Source organism: Oncorhynchus mykiss, chromosome 9 (assembly GCF_057628025.1).
Source record: "Oncorhynchus mykiss isolate SJ-2025 chromosome 9, ASM5762802v1, whole genome shotgun sequence".
Taxonomy (NCBI): domain Eukaryota; kingdom Metazoa; phylum Chordata; class Actinopteri; order Salmoniformes; family Salmonidae; genus Oncorhynchus; species Oncorhynchus mykiss.
Window position 1 is genome coordinate 11261085 of NC_143030.1, and position 27260 is coordinate 11288344.

The 27260-nt window shown below is 43.7% G+C and overlaps 1 protein-coding gene across 1 annotated transcript; it reads left to right on the forward strand.

Annotated features, from left to right (window-relative positions):
• Positions 1-564: 564 nt before the first annotated feature.
• Positions 565-27201, forward strand: dok1b (docking protein 1b). Its single transcript, XM_036987249.2, has 7 exons — positions 565-1195; positions 11636-11761; positions 15971-16141; positions 17160-17253; positions 18601-18773; positions 24618-25059; positions 25341-27201. The coding sequence occupies exons 1-7, from the start codon at positions 1139-1141 to the stop codon at positions 26273-26275; spliced, it is 1998 nt and encodes a 665-aa protein (XP_036843144.1). The 5' UTR covers positions 565-1138; the 3' UTR covers positions 26276-27201.
• The last annotated feature ends 59 nt before the right edge of the window (positions 27202-27260 follow it).

Here is a 27260-nt window from a genome sequence, read left to right on the forward strand (position 1 = left end):
AATGGAAATCAATTTTAGGTTCCCACAAGAATAGTACAAAATATTCTGTGTATTTGTGTGTGTGTGTGTGTGTGAGAGAGAGAGAGAGCGAGCGAGCGAGTTATAAAGATTGCGTGGCTGTTATTTTGGTGATAAAGATCTTGGGGACAAGGTGTGTTGAGTCAGCCAGAGAGGTCAAGTAGAGATATTATGTAATTTCACAAAGAATACAAACACACATAATTCCTGTGTGACATCTTGGCAAAAGGCATTGTCTATATGTCGAGCAAACCTGGGCACAACCAAGTCAACACATGAAGGATCAATGCAGGTCTATTATTTGGATTCCAATGAATTATATAAATGGACTGAATTCAAATGCAGTATGCACAAAATATTGCAATTCTATTTTTTTATTTTGAAAGAATGCCCGTTATGAACCTGTCCATTCTCATTGTAATTATTCTGAAGAAGGCTATTGAAAGTTGAAACGTCAATCTTTAAAACGTTTCTAATAAAACGACCTATTTTTCATGGTGAGCGAGAATTGCGCCTTTCCCTGTCCAATGATGTCTACACATTTTTAGGTTGCACCTCTACTCACGTTGGTTAAGCACATTCTACTTCTTTCCCGAAATAATTCATTAACAAATAAACATAAGTCAAAGGTGTGTGTGTGGCACTGCGAGCCAGCTGTTGAACTATGCTGCTCTGCTGTTGTCCTCATGCTGTCAGACGGAGTGCAAAACGAGGAGGTGGGAGGAGAAGAGAGAGGAACAGAGGAGAGAGCGGTGCAGTGCACTCATCATGCACACCAGACTGCGCGGACACACGGCACGCGGGGGCACAAGGAGGAAGAGGGAGCGGCGGGTGGCGACAAGCGACAGACAATAACATTACCGTCAGGTTTTCAGGACGTTAGATAACAACTTTTTCAAGACTAGAGGGTACTTCCCCCCCCCCCCCCCCCGTTTTAAACATGTATTAATTTTATTAAAATACTTTAAATGCCTCGGAATGTTGAGAAAAGCGCGTTGTTTGCGGAAGTAAGTAAACTTGAGTTGGAGGAAGTTCAGACAGAGAAGGAAAAGTAACCGAAAAGTGGTGTCAAATTCGAGACTATTCCTAGTTCTTGGGACGGGGGGTCCGAACTTTGGAGATGGATACCCACGTAAAAGAGGGACAACTTTACGTTCAACATCAGAAGTTTGGCAAGGTAAGACAATAAAATATTTTAAAGCTACGTAATTCTAACTTGTCATAGCCCACTAAAAAAGTGTTTTCAAGTTGAAGAGGAAAAATACAGAATGGCCCTATCCGGTTGTTAACCGTCGCGGACTGGACTTGGGACCGTTCTTCTACGTCATAGAGCACACATTGATCCAATTAAAGTAAGCTATTGTATCCAGTTAAGTTCAGACGCCGGGCCCGACCATCCCGCAAACCATTGTAGCCTAATTTACATCCCATGTCAAAGATTTAGTTTTGATATTATGCAAAATCGTATTGTCGAACGAGTTCCACAACAAGGGGAAGTAGAGAAGGGACCAGTTTAGCTCTCTATTGCAACTCAGCATCAATGTTTGGACATGATATTGCCCTATAGCCATCAACTCATTTCAACTGTTTGCTGACGGATAGGTCTAGGTTTAGAGCAGTCTAAACCTGAATGTATAGTAAGTAGTACTGTCAGTGTTTATTCAGTCTGTTTCAGCTTCAACATTGGAGTAGTTGTTTTTTCTCTGCACTGTCAGCTGCAACTTAGTTGGCCTATTACTGTGTGTAATGTGTATGCATGTGCGTTTTTATTAAGAAACCATAAAACAATCTTATCAAGTATTACTAAGTATTTAATAAGAGTCAATAGAGGACATTCATGTTATATCTTTCAGTCTGTATATTGCTACGTTCCCCTATAAGCCCCCGGGCCTGTATTTAACTACCTTGCCCTAAAGCCCCCAGGCCTGTATATAACTACCTTGCCCTAAAGCCCCCAGGCCTGTATATAACTACCTTGCCCTAAAGCCCCCAGGCCTGTATATAACGGCAGGGTTATTTACAGGCGGCAGGGTAGCCTAGTGGTTAGAGCGTTGGACTAGTAACCGAAAGGTTGCAAGTTCAAATCTCCGAGCTGACAAGGTACAAATCTGTCGTTTTGAACAGGCAGTTAACCCACGCTACACACTTAACTGACTTGCCTAGTTAAATAAAGGTAATAAAAATAAAAATACCTTGCCCTAGAGCACCCAGGCTGAACATTAATAGTAACACACGGTCACTAGTCACTGGTCTTTCTCTTTCTCTCGCTCTCTGTCTCTCTGTTTCTCTCTCAATTCAATTCAAGGGGATTTATTGACATGGGAACCATATGTTTACATTGCCAAAGCAAGTGAAATAGATAAACAAAAGTGAAATAAACAATACAAGTGAACAGTAAATATTACACTCACACAAGTTCTAAAATAATAAAGACATTTCAAATGTTATATTATGTATATATACAGTGTTGTAACAATTTGTAAATAGTTAGAGTACAAAGGGGAAAATACATGTATTTGCAATGGTGTGTGTTCTTCACTGGTTGCCCTTTTCTTGTGACAACAGGTCACACATCTTGCTGCTGTGATGGCACACTGTGGTATTGCACCCAGTAGATATGGGAGTTTATCAACATTGGATTTGTTTTCAAAATCTTTGTGGGTCTGTGTAATCTGAGGGAAATATGTGTCTCTAATATGGTCATACATTTGGCAGGAGGTTAGGAAGTGCAGCTCAGTTTCCACCTCATTTTGTTGGCAGTGTGCACATAGCCTGTCTTCTTTCGAGAGCCAGGTCTGCCTACAGCGGCCTTTCTCAATAGCAAGGCTATGCTCACTGAGTCTGTACATGGTCAAAGGTTTCTCTGTATCTCTCTCTTTCTGGTGGGTCCATCAGTGTACCATGGTCTATTATTATATGTGGTTATGACTGATGGTGTCAGATGGCGGCAGACGGTGTCAGGTGGCGGTATATGTGTTAAATGGTGTCAGATGGTGGTAGACAGTGTCAAATGGTGGTAGACAGTGTCAGACGGTGTTAGATGTGTCAGGCGGTGTTAGATGTGTCAGACGGTGTTAGATGTGTCAGACGGTGTTACATGGTGTCAGATGGTGTTAGACAGGTCAGACAGTGTCAGATGGTGTTAAATGATGGTAGATGGTGGTAGAAGTGTCAGACAGTGTCAGACAGTGTTAAATGGTGTCAGATGGTGGTAGACCGTGTCAGATGGTGGTAGACGTGTCAGACGGTGTCAGATGGTGGTAGAAGTGTCAGAGAGTGTCAGACGGTGTTAAATGGTGTCAGATGGTGGTGGTAGACCGTGTCAGATGGTGGTAGACGTGTCAGACGGTGTCAGATGGTGGTAGACAGTGTCAGATGGTGTTAGACGTGTCAGACAGTGTTAGACAGTGTTACATGGTGTCAGATGGTGTTAGACAGGTCAGACAGTGTCAGATGGTGGTAGAAGTGTCAGACAGTGTCAGATGGTGTTAAATTATGTCAGATGGTGGTAGAAGTGTCAGACAGTGTCAGATGGTGTTAAATTATGTCAGATGGTGGTAGACCGTGTCAGATGGTGGTAGATTTTAAACAGGGAGGATTGTGTAAGCATCCGTTCCGTTGGTGAGAACACACACTTTGATACAACCATGTCTTGAGGTTGGAAAATGTGACACAACTGTGTACCACTAATAAGTCTGAAGGTTTCATAAGTACATTTATAGCAGGGCACTGCTCAATTCCCGTTTCTGAAATCATACAGAGACACCTACCATAGATCTTAACTGTACCCTACTTCATTTGAATTATTAGTGTTGTTTTTGTCTTGTCAGCTAGGCATCTATGCATGTATGATTGTTGAAACTTCATTACTAATGCAGTCAGAGGAGGATGCTATAAGCTCTGCCTTTCTGATAAGCAAAAGGAGGTTTGGGCTCATAAATGGAACGGTATCAAACGGGGCCTCGCGAGTGGCACAGCGGTCTACGGCACAGCGGTCTACGGCACAGCGGTCTACGGCACAGTGGTCTACGGCGTCGAGGTGCTTGAGGCGTCACTTCGATCCCAGGCTGTGACCGGGGAGACCCATGAGGCGGCGCACAATTGGCCCAGCATCGTCCGGTTTAGGAGAGGGTTTGGCCGGCCGGGATGTCCTTGTCCCATCGTGCTCTAGGGACTCCTTGTGGCGGGCCAGGCGCCTGCATGCTGTTTTCGGTCGCCAGTTGTACGGTGTTTCCTCTAACACATTGGTGGAAACAGTGGGCACTGTGCCAAGCAGTTTGTACGGGAATATCATGAAATTGGGGAGATATTAAACTGATGAAACATGGAAACCAGATGTTTGACTCTGTTCCATTTGTACCTTTCCAGACATTACAATGAGCCCGTCCTCCAATAGCTCCTCCCACCAGCCTCCACACACACTGAGAGACAGGCAGCTGCTTGTCTACACCCTGCAGCAACAGACTCTAGACGGTGTGGTGGATGGATGGAGGATATGTTGTGTTATTAAGGGCCTGGAGGGTGTAGAAATCAGAGAAGCTATTACAGTATAAATACAATACAACTTTATTAATCCCTGAGGGGTTGACATTAATACAATACAACTTTATTAATCCCTGAGGGGCTGACATTAATACAATACAACTGTATTAATCCCTGAGGGGTTGACATTAATACAATACAACTGTATTAATTCCTGAAGGGCTGACATTAATACAATATAACTTTATTAATCCCTGAGGGGTTGACATTAATACAATATAACTTTATTAATCCAGAGGGGCTGACATTAATACAATACAACTGTATTAATCCCTGAGGGGTTGACATTAATACAATACAACTTTATTAATCCCTGAGGGGCTGACATTAATACAATACAACTTTATTAATCCCTGAGGGGTTGACATTAATACAATACAACTTTATTAATCCAGAGGGGCTGACATTAATACAATACAACTTTATTAATCCCTGAGGGGTTGACATTAATACAATACAACTTTATTAATCCCTGAGGGGCTGACATTAATACAATACAACTGTATTAATCCCTGAGGGGTTGACATTAATACAATATAACTTTATTAATCCAGAGGGGCTGACATTAATACAATACAACTGTATTAATCCCTGAGGGGTTGACATTAATACAATACAACTTTATTAATCCCTGAAGGGCTGACATTAATACAATACAACTTTATTAATCCCTGAGGGGTTGACATTAATACAATATAACTTTATTAATCCAGAGGGGCTGACATTAATACAATACAACTGTATTAATCCCTGAGGGGTTGACATTAATACAATATAACTTTATTAATCCCTGAAGGGCTGACATGAATACAATATAACTTTATTAATCCCTGAAGGGCTGACATGAATACAATATAACTTTATTAATCCCTGAAGGGCTGACATGAATACAATATAACTTTATTAATCCCTGAAGGGCTGACATGAATACAATATAACTTTATTAATCCCTGAAGGGCTGACATGAATACAATATAACTTTATTAATCCCTGAGGGGCTGACATGAATACAATATAACTTTATTAATCCCTGAGGGGCTGTCAGGGTGCTTCAGACAGCACAAACAGACCGTATAAAAAATTAAGGTAAAAGTGCATGGTTCCGTCTAAAGAAACTCAAATTTGAACTAAAAGTTGTTCATTAATGGCTAAGCTATCTCTAGAATAGTCATCCTTGATGGTCCTGTTAACCAGGCAGATGGCCATAGGCCACAAACGAGGCCCTTGCGCCTTTTGGGTGGAACACCTGAGACCGAGCAGGTGGTGTCCAACGGGGAGCAGTTGGAACTGTGGGTTGAGGACCTGCAGTACCCCAGGATGTCACGGGCCTCTCCTGTCTGTCTGTGTTTGTGTGTCTGTCTGTGTGGGTGTCTGTCTGTGTAGGTGTCTGTCTGTCTGTGTGTGTGTGTGTGTGTGCCCCCTAGTTCATGGAGTTGACTGAGTTGTAATGACTGTGTCTGTACCAGATGGAGAGGCCTAAAATAGTCTCCTGTGAAGAGTTGACTGAGTTACAATGACTCCGTGTCTGAACATGTTGCTTCCTGGCAGTGGAAAGCAAGGCGATGCAGAGTAGAACGACATGTTGTGTTGTGTTCTCTAACACTGATGAATGTGGGACCTACTCCCTGTTAATCTCTCCTAGTGACCCGAGCGTGTGTGTGTGTTAGCGTGTGTGTGTGTTAGCGTGTGTGTGTGTGTGTGTTAGCGTGTGTGGTGTGTGTGTGTGTTAGCGTGTGTGTGTGTGTGTGTGTTAGCGTGTGTTAGCGTGTGTTTGTGTGTGTTAGTGTGTGTGTGTGTGTGTGTGTGTGTGTGTTAGTGTGTGTAATGCTCTAACAACGTTCTCAGTCTATTCATCTGGTCAGACAACACTGTACTGGACTATAACTATAACACTCTACACTATAACTATAACACCCTACACTATAACTATAACACCCTACACTATAACTATAACACTCTACACTATAACACTATAACTATAACACTATAACACTATAACACTATAACTATAACACTATAACACTATGACACTATGACACTATAACACTATAACACTATGACACTATGACACTATAACACTATAACACTATAACATTAACTATAACACCCTACACTATGACACTATAACTATAACACTATAACACTATAACACTATGACACTATAACACTATAACACTATAACACTATGACACTATGACACTATAACACTATAACACTATAACTATAACACCCTACACTATGACACTATAACTATAACACTATAACACTATAACACTATGACACTATAACACTATGACACTATGACACTATAATATTATAACATTATAATATTACACTATAACACCCTCCACTCTACACTATAACACCCTCCACTCTACACTATAACACCCTCCATTCTACACTATAACACCCTCCACTCTACACCATAACACCCTCCACTCTACACCATAACTATAACACCCTCCACTCTACGCTATAACACCCTCCACTCTCCACTATAACTATAACACCCTACACTCTACACTATAACACCCTCCATTCTACACTATAACTATAACACCCTACACTCTACACTATAACACCCTCCACTCTACACTATAACTATAACACCCTACACTCTCCACTATAACACCCTCCACTCTACACTATAACACCCTCCACTCTACACTATAACACCCTCCACTCTACACTATAACTATAACACCCTCCACTCTACACTATAACTATAACACCCTACACTCTACACTACAACACTCTCCACTCTACACTATAACTATAACACCAGTTTGTTAAAGGTAAATGCAGCTGCAGAAAGCGGAAAACACACACATGATTTATTTTAAAAGGACACAGGTTTGAGGAAGTCCTTGTCCCCTCTCTCTCTCTCTCTCTCTCTCTCTCTCTCTCTCTCTCTCTGTCTCTCTGTCTCTCTGTCTCTCTCTCTCTCTCTCTCTCTCTCTCTCTCTCTCTTTCTCTTTCTCGCTCTCTCTCTCTCTATCAGTTCATTTGCATAATTTCCATTCAGTATTAGCGGTTGATGCTTGTACCATTGCCTTATTTGGTGCTGCTGGCTCGTTCATTTAGTATCGTCATGTCAACACAACATACCAGGATACTGCATGCAGAAACACCAAATTATACCTAAAGATTACCTACAGATTACCTAAAGATTACCTACAGATTATACCTAAAGATTACCTACAGATTATACTTAAAGATTACCTACAGATTATACCTACAGATTATACCTACAGATTACCTACAGATTATACCTACAGATTACCTACAGATTATACCTACAGATTACCTAAAGATTACCTACAGATTATACCTAAAGATTACCTACAGATTATATCTACATATTATACCTACAGATTATACCTACAGATTATACCTACAGATTATACCTACAGATTATACCTACAGATTATACCTACAGATTACCTACAGATTATACCTACAGATTATACCTACAGATTACCTACAGATTATACCTAAAGATTACCTACAGATTATACCTATAGATTATACAGTAGGCTATATGCACCAATGCTATATAATACAGGTATTACATTATAATTTACGTTTTTAATTTTTATACAGTTACAGTGATCTGATCTCACGTGTGTGTGTGTGTGTGTGTGTGTGCGCGTGCGCGAAGAAGGGATACACAGCTGCAGATAGCAGGCAGGAGGAAGCAGAGGCTCCTGGGTAATTATCCCACACACTTCCTGTCCCCTGGTTTCTGTCTCAGCGGCAGTTATATTGACATTTGAGTCATTTAGCAGACGTTCTACCCAGAGCCACTTGCAGGAGCATTCGGAAAGTATTCAAACCTTTTGCTGTGAGACTCAAAATTGAGCTCTGGTGCATCCTGTTTCCATTGATCATCCTTGAGATGTTTCTACAAATTGATTGGAGTCCAACTGTGGTAAATTCAATTGATTGGACATGATTTGTAAAGCCATGAGGTCGAAGGAATTATCTGTAGAGCTCTGAGACAGGATTGTGTCGAGGCACAGATCTGGGGAAGGGTACTAAAATATTTCTACAGCATTGAAGGTCCCCAAGAACACAGTGAGCCTCCCGGGTGGCGCAGTGGTTAAGGGCGCTGTACTGCAGAGCCAGCTGTGCCATCAGAGTCCCTGGGTTCGCGCCCAGGCTCTGTCGTAACCTGCCGCAACCGGGAGGTCCGTGGGGCGACGCACAATTGGCCTAGCGTCGTCCGGGTTAGGGAGGGCTTGGTCGGTAGGGATGTCCTTGTCTCATCGCGCACCAGCGACTCCTGTTGCGAGCCGGGCGCAGTGCGCGCTAACCAAGGTTGCCAGGTGCCTCCGACACATTGGTGCGGCTGGCTTCCGGGTTGGAGGCGCGCTGTGTTAAGAAGCAGTGCGGCTGGTTGGGTTGTGTATCGGAGGACGCATGACTTTCAACCTTCGTCTCTCCCGAGCCCGTACGGGAGTTGTAGCGATGAAACAAGATAGTAGCTACTACAACAATTGGATACCACAAAATTGGGGAGAAAAAGGGGGTAAAAATTCAAAAAAAACTAACAAAAAAAAAAGAACAGTTTGGAACCACTAAGACTCTTCCTAGAGCTGGCCGCCCGGCCAAACTTAGCAATCGGGGTCAGGGTTCCTCTGTGGAGATGGTAGAACCTTCCAGAAGGACAACCATCTCTGCAGCACTCCACCAATCAGGCCTTTATGGTAGAGTGGCCAGACGGAAGCCACTCCTCAGTAAAAGGCGTTTGCCAAAAGTTTGCCAAAGTTTGCCAAAAGACCCTGAGAAACAAGATTCTCTGGACTGATGAAACCAAGATTGGCTTGAATGCCAAGCGTCACGTCTGGAGGACACTTGGCACCATCCGTGCCATCCTACGGTGAAGCAGACTTGAACCTGTGCAGTGTTGCTCCCCATCCAACCTGACAGAGCTTGAGAGGATCTGCAGAGAAGAATGGGAGAAACTCCCCAAATACAGGTGTTCCATGCGTGTAGCTTCATACCCAAGAAGACCCGAGGTTGTAATCGCTGTCAAAGGTGCTTCAACAAAGTACTGAGTGCAGGGTCTGAATACTTATGTGAATGTGATATTTCAGTTTTTATTTGTAATAAATTTGCTGAAAATATCCAAACCTGTTTTTGCTTTGTCATTATGGGGTACTGTGACGTCATTATGGGATATTGTGATGTCATTATGGGATATTGTGATGTCATTGCGGGGTATTGTGTGTAGATTGATTAAATTGTTATTTTTTTTCCTCATCCATTTTAGAATAAGGCTTAAACGTAACAAAATGTGGGAAAAGTCAAGGGGTCTGAAAACTTTCAGAATACACTGTACATTACTGCATTCATTTTAAGATTGTTATGTGAGACAACACTGTGTTAGTGTGTATGTCTATGTGTGAGTGTGGGTGTGTCTGTGTGAGTGTCTGTGTGAGTGTGTGTGTCTGTGAGTGTGTCTGTGTGTGTGTGTCTCTGTGTACTCTCCATCACTGATGTCATTTAGGCCCGAACATATTCACTTTGACCCCTCTTTCCCCCCTCTATCTCTCTTTCTCTCTCCTCTTCTTCCCTCCCTCTCTCCATCTCCTCCCTCTATCTCTTCCCCCTCTCTCCTTCTCTGTCTTCCCTCTCTCTCTCTTCCTCTTCCTCCTCTCCCTCTCTCTCTTCCTCCCTCCCTCCCTCTTCCCCCTCTCCCTCTCTCTCTTCCCCCTTTCTCTCCTTCTGTCTTCCCCTTCTCTCTCTCTCTCTCTCTCTCTCTCTTCCTCCTCTCCCTCCCTCTCTCTCTTCCCCCTCCCTCTCTCTCTTCCCCCTCTCCCTCTCTCTTCCCCCTCTCCCTCTGTCTTCCCCCTCTCCCTCTCTCACTTCCTCCTCTCCCTCTCTCTCTTCCTCCCTCCCTCTTCCCCCTCTCCCTCTCTCTCTTCCTCCTCTCCCTCTCTCTCTCTTCCTCCCTCCCTCTTCCCCCTCTCCCTCTCTCTTCCCCCTCTCTCTGTCTTCCCCCTCTCTGTCTTCCCCTCTCTTTCTCTTCCTCCTCTCCCTCTTCCCCCTCTCTCTCTCTCTTCCCCTCTCTCTCTCTTCCCCCTCTCTCTCTCTCTTCCCCCTCTCTCTCTCTCTCTTCCCCCTCTCTCTCTCTCTCTCCCTATCTCTCCCCCCCCTCTCTTCCTCCCCCCTCTCTCTCTCTCTCTCTCTCTCTCTCTCCCCTTCTCTGTCAGGCTTATGCCTTAGAGTTGATGTGTTATTTGCATGGTGTGAGCAGTGACATTTGATCATGTAAAGAGCTTGAGTCTGTCTATAGAAAGGTCATGCCTCTGTCAGACCGTTCTCTCACACATCCATTCCTGTTTGTTAAGAGTCTAAACATTAGCTCAATATTTTGTAAATAAGGCAATGAGATTATGACATAGGGCCACCTAATTTGTTTACACTCTAGGCAGAATGTAAACACACACACACACACACACACTCCTAGTTAGTCACCTCCTGTGTTTACTGAGGACACACTGTGTGTCTCTGAACAGGAAGGGACTCCGTGATGTTAGCTGGTACTTCCTCTTGTTATAGATAGCCCAATTGGAGGTTCCATTCTCTGAATAGGTCTTCAACCACCTGTTTTGAGAGACTGTGTGTGTGTATGACTGATTAGACTTTCTCTTAGGGACTTGAGTACAGGCCTCTAAACGTTCCTACTTCCTGTATACCACTTCCTGTATACCACTTCCTGTATACCACTAAGGCCTTCTGCAGATTTCCCCTATTTCCCCTCAAGGGTTGTTCTGTGTTCTCATATAGATCACTAGTGTCCTAGTATCCTCGTGTCCTCGTGATCTAGTGTCCTAGTGTCTTAGTGATCTAGTGTCCTCGTGTCCTAGTGATCTAGATAGAATTAACTATAGTAATTTTATTTACTGAAGAACACATTCATTTGGTTAGTACTGACTGTGGTTACCAAACAGTTTTACTCTCCTAAAAGCTGTTTCCATTTTAGTAGTTGGATTGAATAACTGATCATTTGTAACATCAGTCTTTCTCCCTCTCGTCTCTCTCCCTCTTGTCTCTCTCCCTACATCAGAAATGGAAGAAGAACTGGTTTGTCCTCTACCCAGCCAGTCAAAACGGCATCGCTCGCTTAGAGTTTTTTGACTGCTCAGGGGGCGGGTCCAGCGACAAACCCAACACCAAGAAACTAGACAAGAAGGTAGGTTAAAATCCCTGATTGGACAAGAGGGTTGTAGGTTCAAATCCTTGGTCGGACGTAGGGCTGGGCGATATATCGAATTAATTAGATTCATTTCAATTTATGGTTTTGCGCGATATTCCAAATGCCTGTATTGTTTCTGAGCGATTATGTCCGCTTGTTCTCATGTTGTCTTTTTGGTCGTCTCCTTCTGTGCTGTGTCCCATTTACACCAGAGATCTGGATATAATGAAGAGATGCACGTCTCCGTCCTAACAATGAGAGTCATTGTCCCAAAGGCAGGAAGGCAGGCGACAAGTTTAGGTCCAATATAAACCCATAGAAACACATTGGTCATATTTTGGACAGATTTAGGTGAGGTTTGCTTCGCCTCTTCCTCTATGGTTTACACACACACACACACACACACACACACACACACACACACACACACACACACACACACACACACACACACACACACCAAGCCCCTCCCCCTGCCTCTCACGCCAACAAAGTTGAGGAGAGGGGAAAGGGGATACCTAGACAGTGTTGAGGGGAGGGGAAAGGGGATACCTAGACAGTGTTGAGGAGAGGGGAAAGGGGATACCTAGACAGTGTTGAGGGGAAAGGGGATACCTAGACAGTGTTGAGGGGAAAGGGGATACCTAGACAGTGTTGAGGGGAAAGGGGATACCTAGACAGTGTTGAGGGGAAAGGGGATACCTAGACAGTGTTGAGGAGAGGGGAAAGGGGATACCTAGACAGTGTTGAGGGGAAAGGGGATACCTAGACAGTGTTGAGGGGAAAGGGGATACCTAGACAGTGTTGAGGGGAAAGGGGGTACCTAGACAGTGTTGAGGGGAAAGGGGATACCTAGACAGTGTTGAGGAGAGGGGAAAGGGGATACCTAGACAGTGTTGAGGAGAGGGGAAAGGGGATACCTAGACAGTGTTGAGGGGAGGGGAAAGGGGGTACCTAGACAGTGTTGAGGGGAAAGGGGATACCTAGACAGTGTTGAGGGGAGGGGAAAGGGGATACCTAGACAGTGTTGAGGGGAAAGGGGATACCTAGACAGTGTTGAGGGGAAAGGGGATACCTAGACAGTGTTGAGGGGAAAGGGGATACCTAGACAGTGTTGAGGGGAAAGGGGATACCTAGACAGTGTTGAGGGGAAAGGGGGTACCTAGACAGTGTTGAGGGGAAAGGGGGTACCTAGACAGTGTTGAGGGGAAAGGGGATACCTAGACAGTGTTGAGGGGAGGGGAAAGGGGATACCTAGACAGTGTTGAGGGGAAAGGGGATACCTAGACAGTGTTGAGGGGAAAGGGGATACCTAGACAGTGTTGAGGGGAAAGGGGATACCTAGACAGTGTTGAGGGGAAAGGGGATACCTAGACAGTGTTGAGGGGAAAGGGGATACCTAGACAGTGTTGAGGGGAGGGGAAAGGGGATACCTAGACAGTGTTGAGGGGAAAGGGGATACCTAGACAGTGTTGAGGGGAAAGGGGATACCTAGACAGTGTTGAGGGGAGGGGAAAGGGGATACCTAGACAGTGTTGAGGGGAGGGGAAAGGGGATACCTAGACAGTGTTGAGGGGAAAGGGGATACCAAGACAGTGTTGAGGGGAAAGGGGATCCCTAGACAGTGTTGAGGGGAAAGGGGATTCCTAGACAGTGTTGAGGAGAGGGGAAAGGGGATACCTAGACAGTGTTGAGGAGAGGGGAAAGGGGATACCTAGACAGTGTTGAGGAGAGGGGAAAGGGGATACCTAGACAGTGTTGAGGAGAGGGGAAAGGGGATACCTAGACAGTGTTGAGGGGAAAGGGGATACCTAGACAGTGTTGAGGGGAAAGGGGATACCTAGACAGTGTTGAGGAGAGGGGAAAGGGGATACCTAGACAGTGTTGAGGAGAGGGGAAAGGGGATACCTAGACAGTGTTGAGGAGAGGGGAATGGGGATACCTAGACAGTGTTGAGGAGAGGGGAATGGGGATACCTAGTCAGTGTTGAGGAGAGTGGAATGGGGATATCTAGTCAGTGTTGAGGAGAGGGGAAAGGGGATACCTAGTCAGTGTTGAGGAGAGGGGAAAGGGGATACCTAGACAGTGTTGAGGAGAGGGGAAAGGGGATACCTAGTCAGTGTTGAGGAGAGGGGAAAGGGGATACCTAGTCAGTGTTGAGGAGAGGGGAAATGGGATACCTAGACAGTGTTGAGGAGAGGGGAATAGGGGATACCTAGACAGTGTGGAGAATAGGGGAATGGGGATACCTAGACAGTGTTGAGGGGAAAGGGGATACCTAGACAGTGTTGAGGAGAGGGGAATGGGGATACCTAGACCGTGTGGAGAATAGGGGATACCTAGTCAGTGTGGAAAATAGGGGAATGGGGACACCTAGACAGTGTTAAGGGGATACCTAGACAGTGTTGAGGAGAGGGGAAAGGGGATACCTAGTCAGTGTGGAGAATAGGGGAATGGGGATACCTAGACAGTGTGGAGAATAGGGGAATGGGGATACCTAGTCAGTGTGGAGAATAGGGGAATGGGGATACCTAGTCAGTGTGGAGAATAGGGGAATGGGGATACCTAGTCAGTGTGGGGAATGGGGATACCTAGTCAGTGTGGGGAATGGGGATACCTAGTCAGTGTGGAGAATAGGGGAATGGGGATACCCAACAGAATGGGTCATATGGACACCAGAACACAATACCAGACAGTATTTCACTGTAATAGAGGAGAAGATAACAATACGAACAATACTATTTTTATGTCTCAACTACTCCAATTGAGACAGACACTAGTAACAGACACTAGTAAACAGACACTAGTAGACAGACACTAGTAGACAGACACTAGTAAACAGACACTAGTAAACAGACACTAGTAAACAGACACTAGTAAACAGACACTAGTAAACAGACACTAGTAGACAGACACTAGTAGACAGACACTAGTAAACAGACACTAGTAGACAGACACTAGTAGACAGACACTAGTAGACAGACACTAGTAAACAGACACTAGTAGACAGACACTAGTAAACAGACACTAGTAAACAGACACTAGTAAACAGACACTAGTAAACAGACACTAGTAAACAGACACTAGTAGACAGGCACTAGTAGACAGGCACTAGTAGACAGACACTAGTAGACAGACACTAGTAGACAGACACTAGTAGACAGACACTAGTAGACAGACACTAGTAGACAGACACTAGTAGACAGACACTAGTAGACAGACGCTAGTAGACAGACGCTAGTAAAACGAGAGTGTCAATGAACATTGATTCAGGAAAATGAATGCTCAGTTTGTAGCGGGCGGCATTGGGGTAACCACGTTCCGCTAGCAGCATTTCAGTCCAACACTGTTGTACTAGCTGTCTAGTCTGTGTTTTATACACGTGAAATAAGCATAATACACAATTATATAACCTGTTCTCATTGTGAGAAATAAGGTTGGCCACTTGATTTCAACATCTGAACCAAGTGGACAGGCTAGCCTGCTGTTAAAACAGTAGGAGACGGACAGAATGGGGTGTTCATAATAATTAGACTGTTCAACCTCGTTAGCTAGCAAATAGATCCAAGTTGCCTAAACGTTAAATATAAACATGAGCTACTCACTAGCACGTGGGCTTGTGCTTGACAGATTGTTTTAAGAGAACTGTGTTAATGTTCTATAATGGCTGCTACTAGAAGTTGGTCATTATTAGTGAATGTGCATTTTGCATGGTTCTGGTTACATCTGTAACAAAAAAGGCAATTTTATAAAACAGACTTGAAAGCCAAATCAGTGATTATTGCAAAAAAAACCACACAAAAAACAGGTACAACTACTTTGATAAAATAATTATGATTGAGCAAGGCTTATATTTAGCCTAGGTTTATCTTCACAAGCCCTGAATTCACAAGATTATTGCTGACTGATTGAAATGCAGTGTATTGGGCCTTTAATTATACAACGTTTATTTAGATATATGTCTTGAATCACCCATAAATTTGAAAAACTGTAGATATGATTTTTAGGCCATATCTCCCAGGCCTAGTTGTTGGTTCAAATCCCCGGATCGATGGGAAAATGTGGTAGGGGGGGGAGGGGCTTGAGGGGTTGGGTTGAAAGTTCAAAAATAAGAATGAATTTTTCTGTCCCAAGACAATATAAAATGAATAATCATCTCTATCTCTCTCTCCCCTCTACTGCTCTGTCCCTCTCTCTCCTCCTCAGGTTATCCGTCTATCAGATTGTATCTCTATCCTCCCTGCCCTCACTGAAGCCTGTCCCAAAGACAATATGTCCGCCTTTTGTGTGGAAACCAACGACAAGACTCATGTGCTCGCCGCAGAGAGAAGCGTCAGCACAGAGTGGGTGGAGAAGATGTGTGAGATCGCCTTTGGGGTAAAGTGAAGAAACACCTCTCTATCTCTCTCTCTCTCTCTCCCTCATTATTTCTCTCTGTCTTTCTCTCCCTCTGTCTCGCTCCCTCTGTCTCGCTCCCTCTGTTTCTGTGCTATGTGGGTTTTCAGTACCAGATACTGAGGGAACTTCCTTAGGTCTTCTAGCTGTCTAGCCTTCTAGCCGTTTAGCCTTCTAGCCGTTTAGCCTTCTAGCCGTTTAGCCCTCTAGCCATTTAGCCTTCTAGCAGTCTAGCCTTCTAGCCGTCTAGCCTTTTAGCTGTCTAGTCTTTTAGCTGTCTAGCCGTTTAGCCTTCTAACCGTTTAGCCTTCTAGCTGTCTAGCCGTTTAGCCTTCTAGCCGTTTAGCCTTCTAGCCGTTTAGCCTTCTAGCTGTCTAGCCTTCTAGCCGTTTAGCCTTCTAGCCATTTAGCCTTCTAGCCGTTTAGCCTTCTAGCCATTTAGCCTTCTAGCCGTCTAGCCTTCTAGCCGTCTAGCCTTTTAGCTGTCTAGTCTTTTAGCTGTCTAGCCGTCTAGCCTTCTAGCCGTTTAGCCATCTAGCTGTCTAGCCTTTTAATATTCTAGCCTTCTAGCCTTTTAATCTTCTAGCCGTTTAGCCTTCTAGCATTGTAATGCTTCCAGCCCTTTGAGTATAGGGTGTAGGCTGGATATCAGTTAGAGATGTTCACCTGCACTGACAAGGAGAAAAGGGAAGATACTCTTCAGACAGCGTGGGAGTTTAGATTTGCTCACTCAGTGTTTCTCTCTCCACCCTCCTTCTCGCCCTCCCTCTGTCTCTCTCACCCTCCCTCTGTCTCTCTCTTTCTCCCTCTGTCTCTCTCTGTAAGGTTGTAAAATGTGTGGAAAAGTACGATTCTTATGTGAGTCTGAATTATAGCAATAACTGAATCAATTAATAATTTCTCTATCCCACCTCTCTCTCTCCACCCTCCCTCTCGCCCTCTCTCTTTCTCCCCCGCACTCTTTTCTCTCCCTCTCCCTCTCTCTCTCCCTCTCTCTCAGGGGGTTAGTGGTAGCAGCAGTAGCGTGTCTGACTCTAACGGAAAGACTAATCTACAGATGGCTGAGAATCTCATCTATTCCAGCCGAGAAGAGGGTAAATACACACACACACACACAGCCACTAATACCCCATGAGTTTTGTGAGTGCATTGAGCCTGTAAAAAAAAAAAAAAACTTATTCCACAAACAGTGGTTATGGACTAATCATTTCTTAGCAACGTTCATATCAACAAGACTCTGTGGAGACCAGATTAGCTTTCTTAATCAAATCACCCTCAGTGTCCCAAATGGTCAACACAGCCCCTCCCTTTCACAGACATTGGACAGTGAGAGTCTGTCTGTTGACATATATTTATACGGAGAAGCTGGGGGAAGGTACAGCATTTCAAGGTTTTATTATTATTATTATTATTAATTAGACTGTCTTGTAAATGTTCCCAGCTAAAAGCTGAATTGCAGTATACAGACAAGAAACAAAGAAGAAGAAATATATGGAGAATGGAAGTCTTAAAGTTCTGTTGAGAGAGGGAAAAGCAGGGTTGTACAGCGTTCATCGCTATGGTGATGCAACAAACTGTCACTTTCTGTTAAAGGCTGACTGACAAACGAAAAGGCCAAGGGTTAAAAAAAAGAACACACATTTTAAACCACAAGACCTGCCGTTTTATTTGAATCTAGAATGGTTTAATTCTACTTCTAACTTCCCTTTCAATTTAAATTGCTAAACAGATTGTGAAAATAGTATGGAAGGCAAGTCTTCCGAACGACACTCCTGCTTTCTCAGTCTGTGTTCTTTGTAGACTAGTCCCTGGCATTGGGTTCATCACTGTCTCTAGAGGAAAGTGGAGACTACTGGGGAAAACAACTAGAGAAAACACTCTCTCTCTCTGTGTCTCTCTGTCCCTCTCTCTCTCTCTCTCTCTCTGTCCCTCTCTCCTCTCTCTCTGTCCCTCTCTCCTCTCTCTCTGTCCCTCTCTCTCTCTCTCTCTCTCTCTCTCTCTGTCCCTCTCTCCTCTCTCTCTGTCCCTCTCTCTCTCTGTGTCTCTCTGTCCCTCTCTCTCTCTCTCTGTGTCTCTCTCTCTCTCTCTGTCCCTCTCTCTCTCTCTGTGTGTCTCTCTCTCTCTGTCCCTCTCTCTCTCTCTGTCCCTCTCTCTCTCTCTCTCTCTCTGTCCCTCTCTCTTTCTCTGAATCTCTCTCTCTCTCTCTGTCCCCCTCTCTCTCTCTCTCTCTGTGTGTCTCTCTCTCTGTCCCTCTCTCTCTCTCTCTGAATCTCTCTCTCTCTCTCTGAATCTCTCTCTCTCTGTCCCTCTCTCTCTCTCTGTATCTCTGTCTCTGTGTCCCTCTCTCTCTCTCTGTCCCTCTCTCTCTCTGTCTCTCTCTCTCAAATGAAGGTTTGATTTATGGTTTTGTCCCTTACCCCTCCCTCTCTCCCCCTCTACAGTGAATGAGTTCTGGGTAAGTGTGCAGAGGACCGAGGCCTCAGAGCGTTGTGGTCTGTTGGGAACCTACTGGCTGAAGGCTGACAATGACAGTCTTATACTGAAGGAGTCCAGGACCAAGAGCAGTCTACTGATCTGGCCCTACAAACTACTGAGGAGATATGGACGTGACAAGGTGGGTTTATATATATACACACACACACACACACCAGCTTTTTCCGTTAGGAAAATGTGGCGCCCGACAAGGAAGATTTTAATTTCCCAGTCATTTGAGAAATGCACCAGACCCATATGCATTGGGTGAGTAACCTATTAGGGAGGTCCAACCACGGTGCTCAGAATGACACAAATCACATGTAGATTATGGTAATTCATATTAACAGAACATACAACTCCTGTAATGGAGCAGCCAATAAAACGTCATTTTCAAACATTTGCCAAAATACAATTTGTGGGAAATCACCGTTCTAAACAGAGCACCTGATGCCAGCATTATATGACAGAGATGAACATCTCCTTTAGAAACGTAGAAAGACGATGAATCTGAAGATACAACAACTAGGATCGGTCGCAAATATGACTAGGATTGTGCTTTTGGCTTCTGGACAATGAATGAAAGTAAGTTCAAGTGAAAAACCAATGTAACAGGAGACAAATGGCGTATGAGGAAGTCCTTTCACAGGCAGCGCGTGACAAAACAACTAGCTGATTATTGAGTTGCGGCTGTCAGTGACAAAACATCTCAAATATGTGAAGATAATGTGTCTTGAGTATCATTTTAAAATGTCGAGGAGGAGTCCGTGGTGAAGATAGCCTATAGCCGTGTCCCTCTCCAGAATCCACTCAGCTGTCTCCTGCTAATTTTTGAACATTCATTGTTTCCTTTAGGAGTCTGTATTTGTATTTGGGCCCAAAAAGGTGCCAGTGTTTTTGTTGTTGCACTGAAACATGTAGTTAATCCCAGATAGGAGGGAATGCAGGTTTTAACTAATTAAACAACACAGATGAGGATGATCTACATGATCAAGTCTCTGTGTGTGATATTAAAAGTGGTTGATGTGAACCTGACTCACAGCTAAAACATGGAAAGAAAGCAATCCAATGTTATTTGTTGCCGAGACTTTACTGCAAATGACACTCATGTCTTGAGAAAAAAACAATACACTACTATTGCAGTTAGCCATGACAGCCTTTATAACAGAACGCTTGTTACCATGACAGCCTTTATAACAGAATGCTTGTTACCATGACAGCCTTTATAACAGAATGCTTGTTACCATGACAGCCTTTATAATAGAATGCTTGTTACCATGACAGCCTTTATTACAGAATGCTTGTTACCATGACAGCCTTTATAACAGAATGCTTGTTACCATGACAGCCTTTATAACAGAATGCTTGTTACCATGACAGCCTTTATAACAGAATGCTTGTTACCATGACAGCCTTTATAACAGAATGCTTGTTACCATGACAGCCGTTATAACAGAATGCTTGTTACCATGACAGCCTTTATAACAGAATGCTTGTTACCATGACAGCCTTTATAACAGAATGCTTGTTACCATGACAGCCTTTATAACAGAATGCTTGTTACCATGACAGCCTTTATAACAGAATGCTTGTTACCATGACAGCCGTTATAACAGAATGCTTGTTACCATGACAGCCTTTATAATAGAACGCTTGTGACCTCACATAAATATTGCACTTGGGAAAACAACATCTTAAAGTAGAAATATAATGAAACAAACAGGCATATTTTTGTTCCATTATAGTGGCCACTACAGTAGACATCGATCAAGTGCACAAGGCTACATGTGTGCAAAAATAACGTTCACAGAGTACATTTTTTTTATAATTCCCCCTCACTCACACCACAAGTGTTACTGTCAAGTTCAACACAACTAAAGCAATATCTTTGGGCTACACGGCACATTATTACATTGTACACTTTCTGCCTGTGGCCGTCTGTTGTACAATGTGCCAGCAGAGCATGATACCCTTTGTTGGCATAAATGATCACTTTCAGTCAGAGAGGACACCTGGGATAACCCCTTTTTATCCACTGTATTGAAAGAGGGAAAGTGTGTGGTGTTCCTTTTCACGTCTATGGTGGCATCCAGCTTAAACCAGGCCCAGCTCCAGCTCCAGCTCCAGCTCTAGCTCTAGCTCCAGGCCCAGCTCCAGCTCCAGCTCTAGCTCTAGCTCCAGGTCCAGCTCTAGCTCCAGCTCCAGCTCCAGGCCCAGCTCCAGGCCCAGCTCCAGCTCCAGGCCCAGCTCCAGGCCCAGCTCCAGCTCTAGCTCCAGCTCTAGCTCCAGCTCCAGCTCCAGCTCGATCCCTGAATCCACTTGTTTAAAACCTCTCTGGGATAGGTGGGACATTTAGCGTCTGACAGCCTGCCTAACATATTCAATTTGGCCGGTAACAATTTTATTTATCGACTTTTTTCAAAAAAAATGTACCGACCAAAAGCCTGCCCTTATTGGCTAACGGAACCTCTGACACACAGGTGTATGGATGCCGAACGCACGCACTCATTTTAACATTCTGTCATGTTCAACTTCATAAAAAAACATGTTTTCCTGTCTTAAGAGGTACGTTTTTATGTTATTTTTTTAAAAACTATAGCCAAGTGCAAAATAAAGTAACAGGGTTGACCGTAAAGAGGGTTAACGATTTCTTCTTAAATGAGCCTTTAAACCCCCTTGTGAGGGGGAATGGAAGCTTGTTGTGTTGCAACAGGAAGTTGCATTTGAATGCGAGCTTCATCCTTTTGTTCAGTCATTGTTAATTCATTTCCAGCCTGTCTGTCTATGCATAACAGGTTGGACGTGTTTTTCTCGACCCGCTCCCCTGCTTTTACTCTATGAATATTTGAATATTAAATGTTCAATGGTAAAAACATTTTTTTTAAAGGAGTAGTTTCACCATATAAAAACGAGAGGTCAGTTCATGTAACGTTAAAGATGTAAAAAAAGACGTAAATTTAATCACTAATTAAATAAAGTATATAATAATCTTGGGAATTTAGGACTTTGTCAAAGCAACAAAATAACTAGGGCTTTACAATGATGGTGAAAAGCTGGAGAAATGTTGGGATTAAGTGGGTTCACATCTTCCTACAAGTGACACAGGGTTGCTGAATACTGGCACTTTAGCAAGCCTATATTCATATAAAAATCAGATTGATTTAATGTAAAGGATACCCAACTAAATGAGGGATACAAAGTAAAACATTTAAAAAGTCATTTTATCAATGCAAGATATTTAAGCTTGCTTAGATGTCATTTTTTTTGCAGTGAAACATGACAGTGTCGCCATCGTTTATACACATTTCACTACACTCGCATCTGCTAACCATGTGCATGTGACAAATAAATTAGATTTTACATTTTTGTTGAAATGTTGAAATAAACATGTTTCCAACCCCCAAGTCGCACACTCAAACTGTAAATATATTGTAAATGTTGTAATGTATTGTTTTATCAATTGGGGAGAGAAAGTACGACATGAATTCAACGATGTACACCGAATTGACAAAAGTGATCCACTGGAACGCGCCCAGAGAGCAGGGTGCCAAGTAAGGTCTATGGTTTTAGAACAGATACAGCTAAAGGAGGTTATTACTATTACCACTACCTGAGGTTATTACTATTACCACTACCTATTACTATTACCACTACCTGGGGTTATTACTATTACCACTACCTGGGGTTATTACTATTACCACTACCTGGGGTTATTACTATTACCACTACCTGGGGTTATTACTATTACCACTACCTGGGGTTATTACCACTACCTGAGGTTATTACTATTACCACTACCTGGGGTTATTACTATTACCACTACCTATTACCACTACCTGAGGGTATTACTATTACCACTACCTGAGGTTATTACTATTACCACTACCTGGGGTTATTACTATTACCACTACCTATTACCACTACCTGAGGTTATTACTATTACCACTACCTGAGGTTATTACTATTACCACTACCTGGGGTTATTACTATTACCACTACCTGAGGTTATTACCACTACCTATTACTATTACCACTACCTGGGGTTATTACTATTACCACTACCTGGGGTTATTACTATTACCACTACCTATTACCACTACCTGGGGTTATTACTATTACCACTACCTATTACCACTACCTGGGGTTATTACTATTACCACTACCTATTACCACTACCTGGGGTTATTACTATTACCACTACCTGAGGTTATTACCACTACCTATTACTATTACCACTACCTGGGGTTATTACTATTACCACTACCTATTACCACTACCTGGGGTTATTACTATTACCACTACCTATTACCACTACCTGAGGTTATTACTATTACCACTACCTGGGGTTATTACTATTACCACTACCTGGGGTTATTACTATTACCACTACCTGGGGTTATTACTATTACCACTACCTGGGGTTATTACTATTACCACTACCTATTACTATTACCACTACCTGTGATTATTACTATTACCACTACCTGGGGTTATAACTATTACCACTACCTATTAATATTACCACTACCTATTAATATTACCACTACCTGGGGTTATTAATATTACCACTACCTATTAATATTACCACTACCTATTAATATTACCACTATCTATTAATATTACCACTACCTATTAATATTACCACTACCTATTAATATTACCACTACCTATTAATATTACCACTACCTGGGGTTATGAATATTACCACTACAACAACCACCCGAGCCACGGCCTGTTCACCCCGCTATCATCCAGAAGGCGAGGTCTGTACAGGTGCATATAGGCTGGGACCGAGAGACTGAAAAACATCTTCTATCTCAAAGCCAGCAGACTGTTAAACAGCCATCACTAGCCGGCTACCACCCGGCTACTCAACCCTGCACCTTAGAGGATGCTGCCCTATGTACATAGACATGGAATCACTGGTCACTTTAATAATGGAATCACTGGTCACTTTAATAGTGTTTACATACTGTTTTACTCATTTCATGTGTTTATACTGTATTATATTCTACTGTATTTTAGTCAATGCCACTCCGACATCGCTCTTCCAAATGTTTTTATATATTTCTTAATTTCATTATTTTACTTTTAGATGTGTGAGTATTGTTGTGAATTGTTAAGATACTACTGCGCTGTTGGAGCAAGAAACACACGCATTTCGCTACACCCGCAATAACATCTGCTAAACATGTGTATTTGACCAATAACATCTGCTAAACATGTGTATTTGACTAATAACATCTGCTAAACATGTGTATTTGACTAATAACATCTGCTAAACATGTGTATTTGACCAATAACATCTGCTAAACATGTGTATTTGACCAATAACATCTGCTAAACATGTGTATGTGACTAACATCTGCTAAACATGTGTATTTGACCAATAACATCTGCTAACCATGTGTATTTGACCAATAACATCTGCTAACCATGTGTAATTGACCAATAACATCTGCTAACCATGTGTATTTGACTAACATCTGCTAAATATGTGTATTTGACCAATAACATCTGCTAACCATGTGTATTTGACCAATAACATCTGCTAACCATGTGTATTTGACTAACATCTGCTAAACATGTGTATTTGACCAATAACATCTGCTAACCATGTGTATTTGACTAACATCTGCTAAGTATGTGTATTTGACCTGTGGGTTTTACTTCATAACCATGATGGTGACTTGCTTTCTTTCAGTCAGTGGCTTTAGAGATGTTTTTTTAGGAGATGGGTGTTTGTTGTCAGCTGCTGTTTTGTTTATACGACCTGATGTCTTATGAATCGTATCAATTTCACAATAACATTTCACAGACTAGAGACAATAACACTAAGTTATTATACATTTATCATCAAAATAAGAGTCAGAATAAAATGAAAGCTTGTTTGTCCCTCTCTCCGGGGGATATGCTATCTGACCTATAGAATGTAGATTATGTTGTATAATTTTGTTGTTCGTTTGTTTGTTTGTTTTGTTTTCAGGTGATGTTTTCGTTCGAGGCGGGGCGGCGCTGCGATTCTGGTCCGGGGAACTTCAACTTCGAGACCAAACAGGGTAACGAGATCTTCCTCATCGTGGAGCAGGCCATCCAATCACAGAAAGCCCTGGCCGAGGAGTGCCACTCCAGCTACCATTTGAGCAGCCTGGAATCCGACCCTGGCCCTGCCCTCATTCAGCAACGCAGCTCCGTGGCAACGGGAGGTGGCCTGGTAGTCGACGGCAACACCACTAACCGGGATCTGGATGGCGATTCCAGTTCCGGAGGGAGTAAGCCTGGATCAGCCGATGGAGTGTTCGGGAGGAGGGAGGGAGATGGAGGGAAGAGCCAAAATCAGAACCAAAAAGGGAGGAGTTTACCAGAGCCACCGCCGTTGGTGATAGGAATGGGGGGGACGCCCCCGCGCTCACCCATGCCTCGAGGAGGTTAGTCTCATCACGTTTAGTGTACTTTTAGAATCATACTCATTTTAATGTGACTGGGGGTTTTGAAAAGTGCCTAAAATTAGACGTATTATTTATTGTAAGTAGGAGGAGGAAGTTGTGGTGTGATTTTATTGTATTGAGATTGTAAGCGTTTTGATGTTTTTTTCTCTCTTTTCGTTTTAAATACTTTGATTGTTGTCTTTTTTCGTAGACTGTGTGTACATGCTGATGACTGACAAACCCAATTTTAATATTGATTAATACAATATTTGTTGTCTTAGGTAAAGGAGTCGGAGCGACCTCGTCTCAAGAGGAACAGGGGAGTGTGTACTCTGAACCCGCTGACTCTGTCCGTCTCTCCTCTCTCTCCGCCGGCGACTGTCTCTACTCTGACCCTGTGGATACAATCAAGACACAGACCCCCAACTCCCTAAACCTTCCAATCCCCACCCCCCGACTCCGACCCCTCGGCGACGAGGGAGGGGTCTTCGGGATTGGGGGTCGTAACCATGGCAACAACCAGCCCGATCCCCTCTATTCGGACCTCTATGATCGAATCAGTTTGGATCTGATACAGAATATGGGTGTTATGGGGCTGGACGAAGGAGGAGGAGGGAGAGGGAGAGGAGGGAGAGGAGGAGGGGGGAGAGGAGGAGGGGGGAACATGCGTTCTCTCGGGGGTCAGGCGGAAGGGTCATCGTCACTCACCGACGCCGAACACATCTATGATGAACCAGAGGGGCGAGCAGGAGGTGGTGTTTTGGGAAAAGACAGCCCTCCTCCTCAGCCCCACGAGGGGCTCTACAACCTGCCTACAGACAACTACGCAGTCCCCTCCTATGGAAAACAACCACAGCCTCCCCTCGTCATCAGAGGACCAGGGGGCTCCAAGTGGCCACCCAAGCCTGCTACCACCCCCAAGCCCAAAAAGGCTGCTCTTCCTCGGAAGGATCCCGTGCCTCTGCCCCTGGGGAAGGCTGGGCCTGGAGGTCCAACTAACCTGAACAATAATAACAGTAGCGGAGGAGGGGCCTGGGGTGTAGTTGGGGGAGGGGGAGACCGGGCCAGGGGTGTAGGTGGGGAAGGAGGAGGGGAAGGTAGGCACACAGAGCTCTACAGTAAAGTGTCGAGACACAAGCCCCCTCCCAATCCCTGGTACCCCCACACCGGCCTGCGATCCCCTGATATCATCTATGACAATCTGGGAGACATTTAAGCCCCTAAACAGGACTGGATGGTTGTATTCATGAGGCACCAAAATGGAAGAAAACGGACTGAAACAGTGAGGACAACCTGGGACTCCATTTTGAACACGACCCAGCAGATTAAAAAGTGGTGGCTTGATCGCGATCTTCTCCTGTTGCATCTTGGGACATGTAGTTCAGGGAAGACGCGTACCATACCATGGTTGCAAGCAAAGCTAACCAAGAGGACATGGGACGTGAGTGTGAATGTTTGGTCAAACACAACAGTTGGCCAACAGAAACCTCTATGTGGCTAAGCAGACAGAGACACAGGGTGTGTCCCAAAGAGCACCCTATTCCCTAATTATAGTGCACTACTTTTGACCAGGGCCCTATAGACCCTGGTTAAAAAAGAGTGTACTTCAATAGAGAATAGGACACACATTTGGGACGCACACTCAGAAGTGGGAAATACTTATGTGGTTGCAGCAAGTTGAGTGTTCTGCGTGTCAGCGGGAGACGTGTGTGTGTGTGTGTGTGTGTGTCAATGTTGACTATGCACTTACTGGAAAGACTATAACATGTTTCTGCTTTGTAAACTGATATGATGCTAATCACTCATCATAATCTGTAACCTTCAAACAGACATTTTAGAGCAAAAAAAAAACTGTGATTGTTATTTTTTTCATCATCACGTCTAAACTATGGAGACTCAACTGTTGGGAGATCGAGAGCTTATGAAATGGGGGACTTTCAGAATTGGGACCTCAATGGACACAACATGTGATTGTTTTGTCTGTGTCCCAAGTGGCACTATGTTCCCTATTTGGTGTATTACTTTTGACTAGAGTCCTATGGGTCCTGGTCAAAAGTAGTGCACTTCATAGGGAATAGGGCACCCTTTTTTTCATTTCGTTTGTTGTTGTACCTATCTCCAGCTACTAAACATGTAATGCAGGTGTGTGTTTTTTTTGCTTCTTTCTGTGTGTCAAAAACAGCTGTGCTGTGTTGTAAATA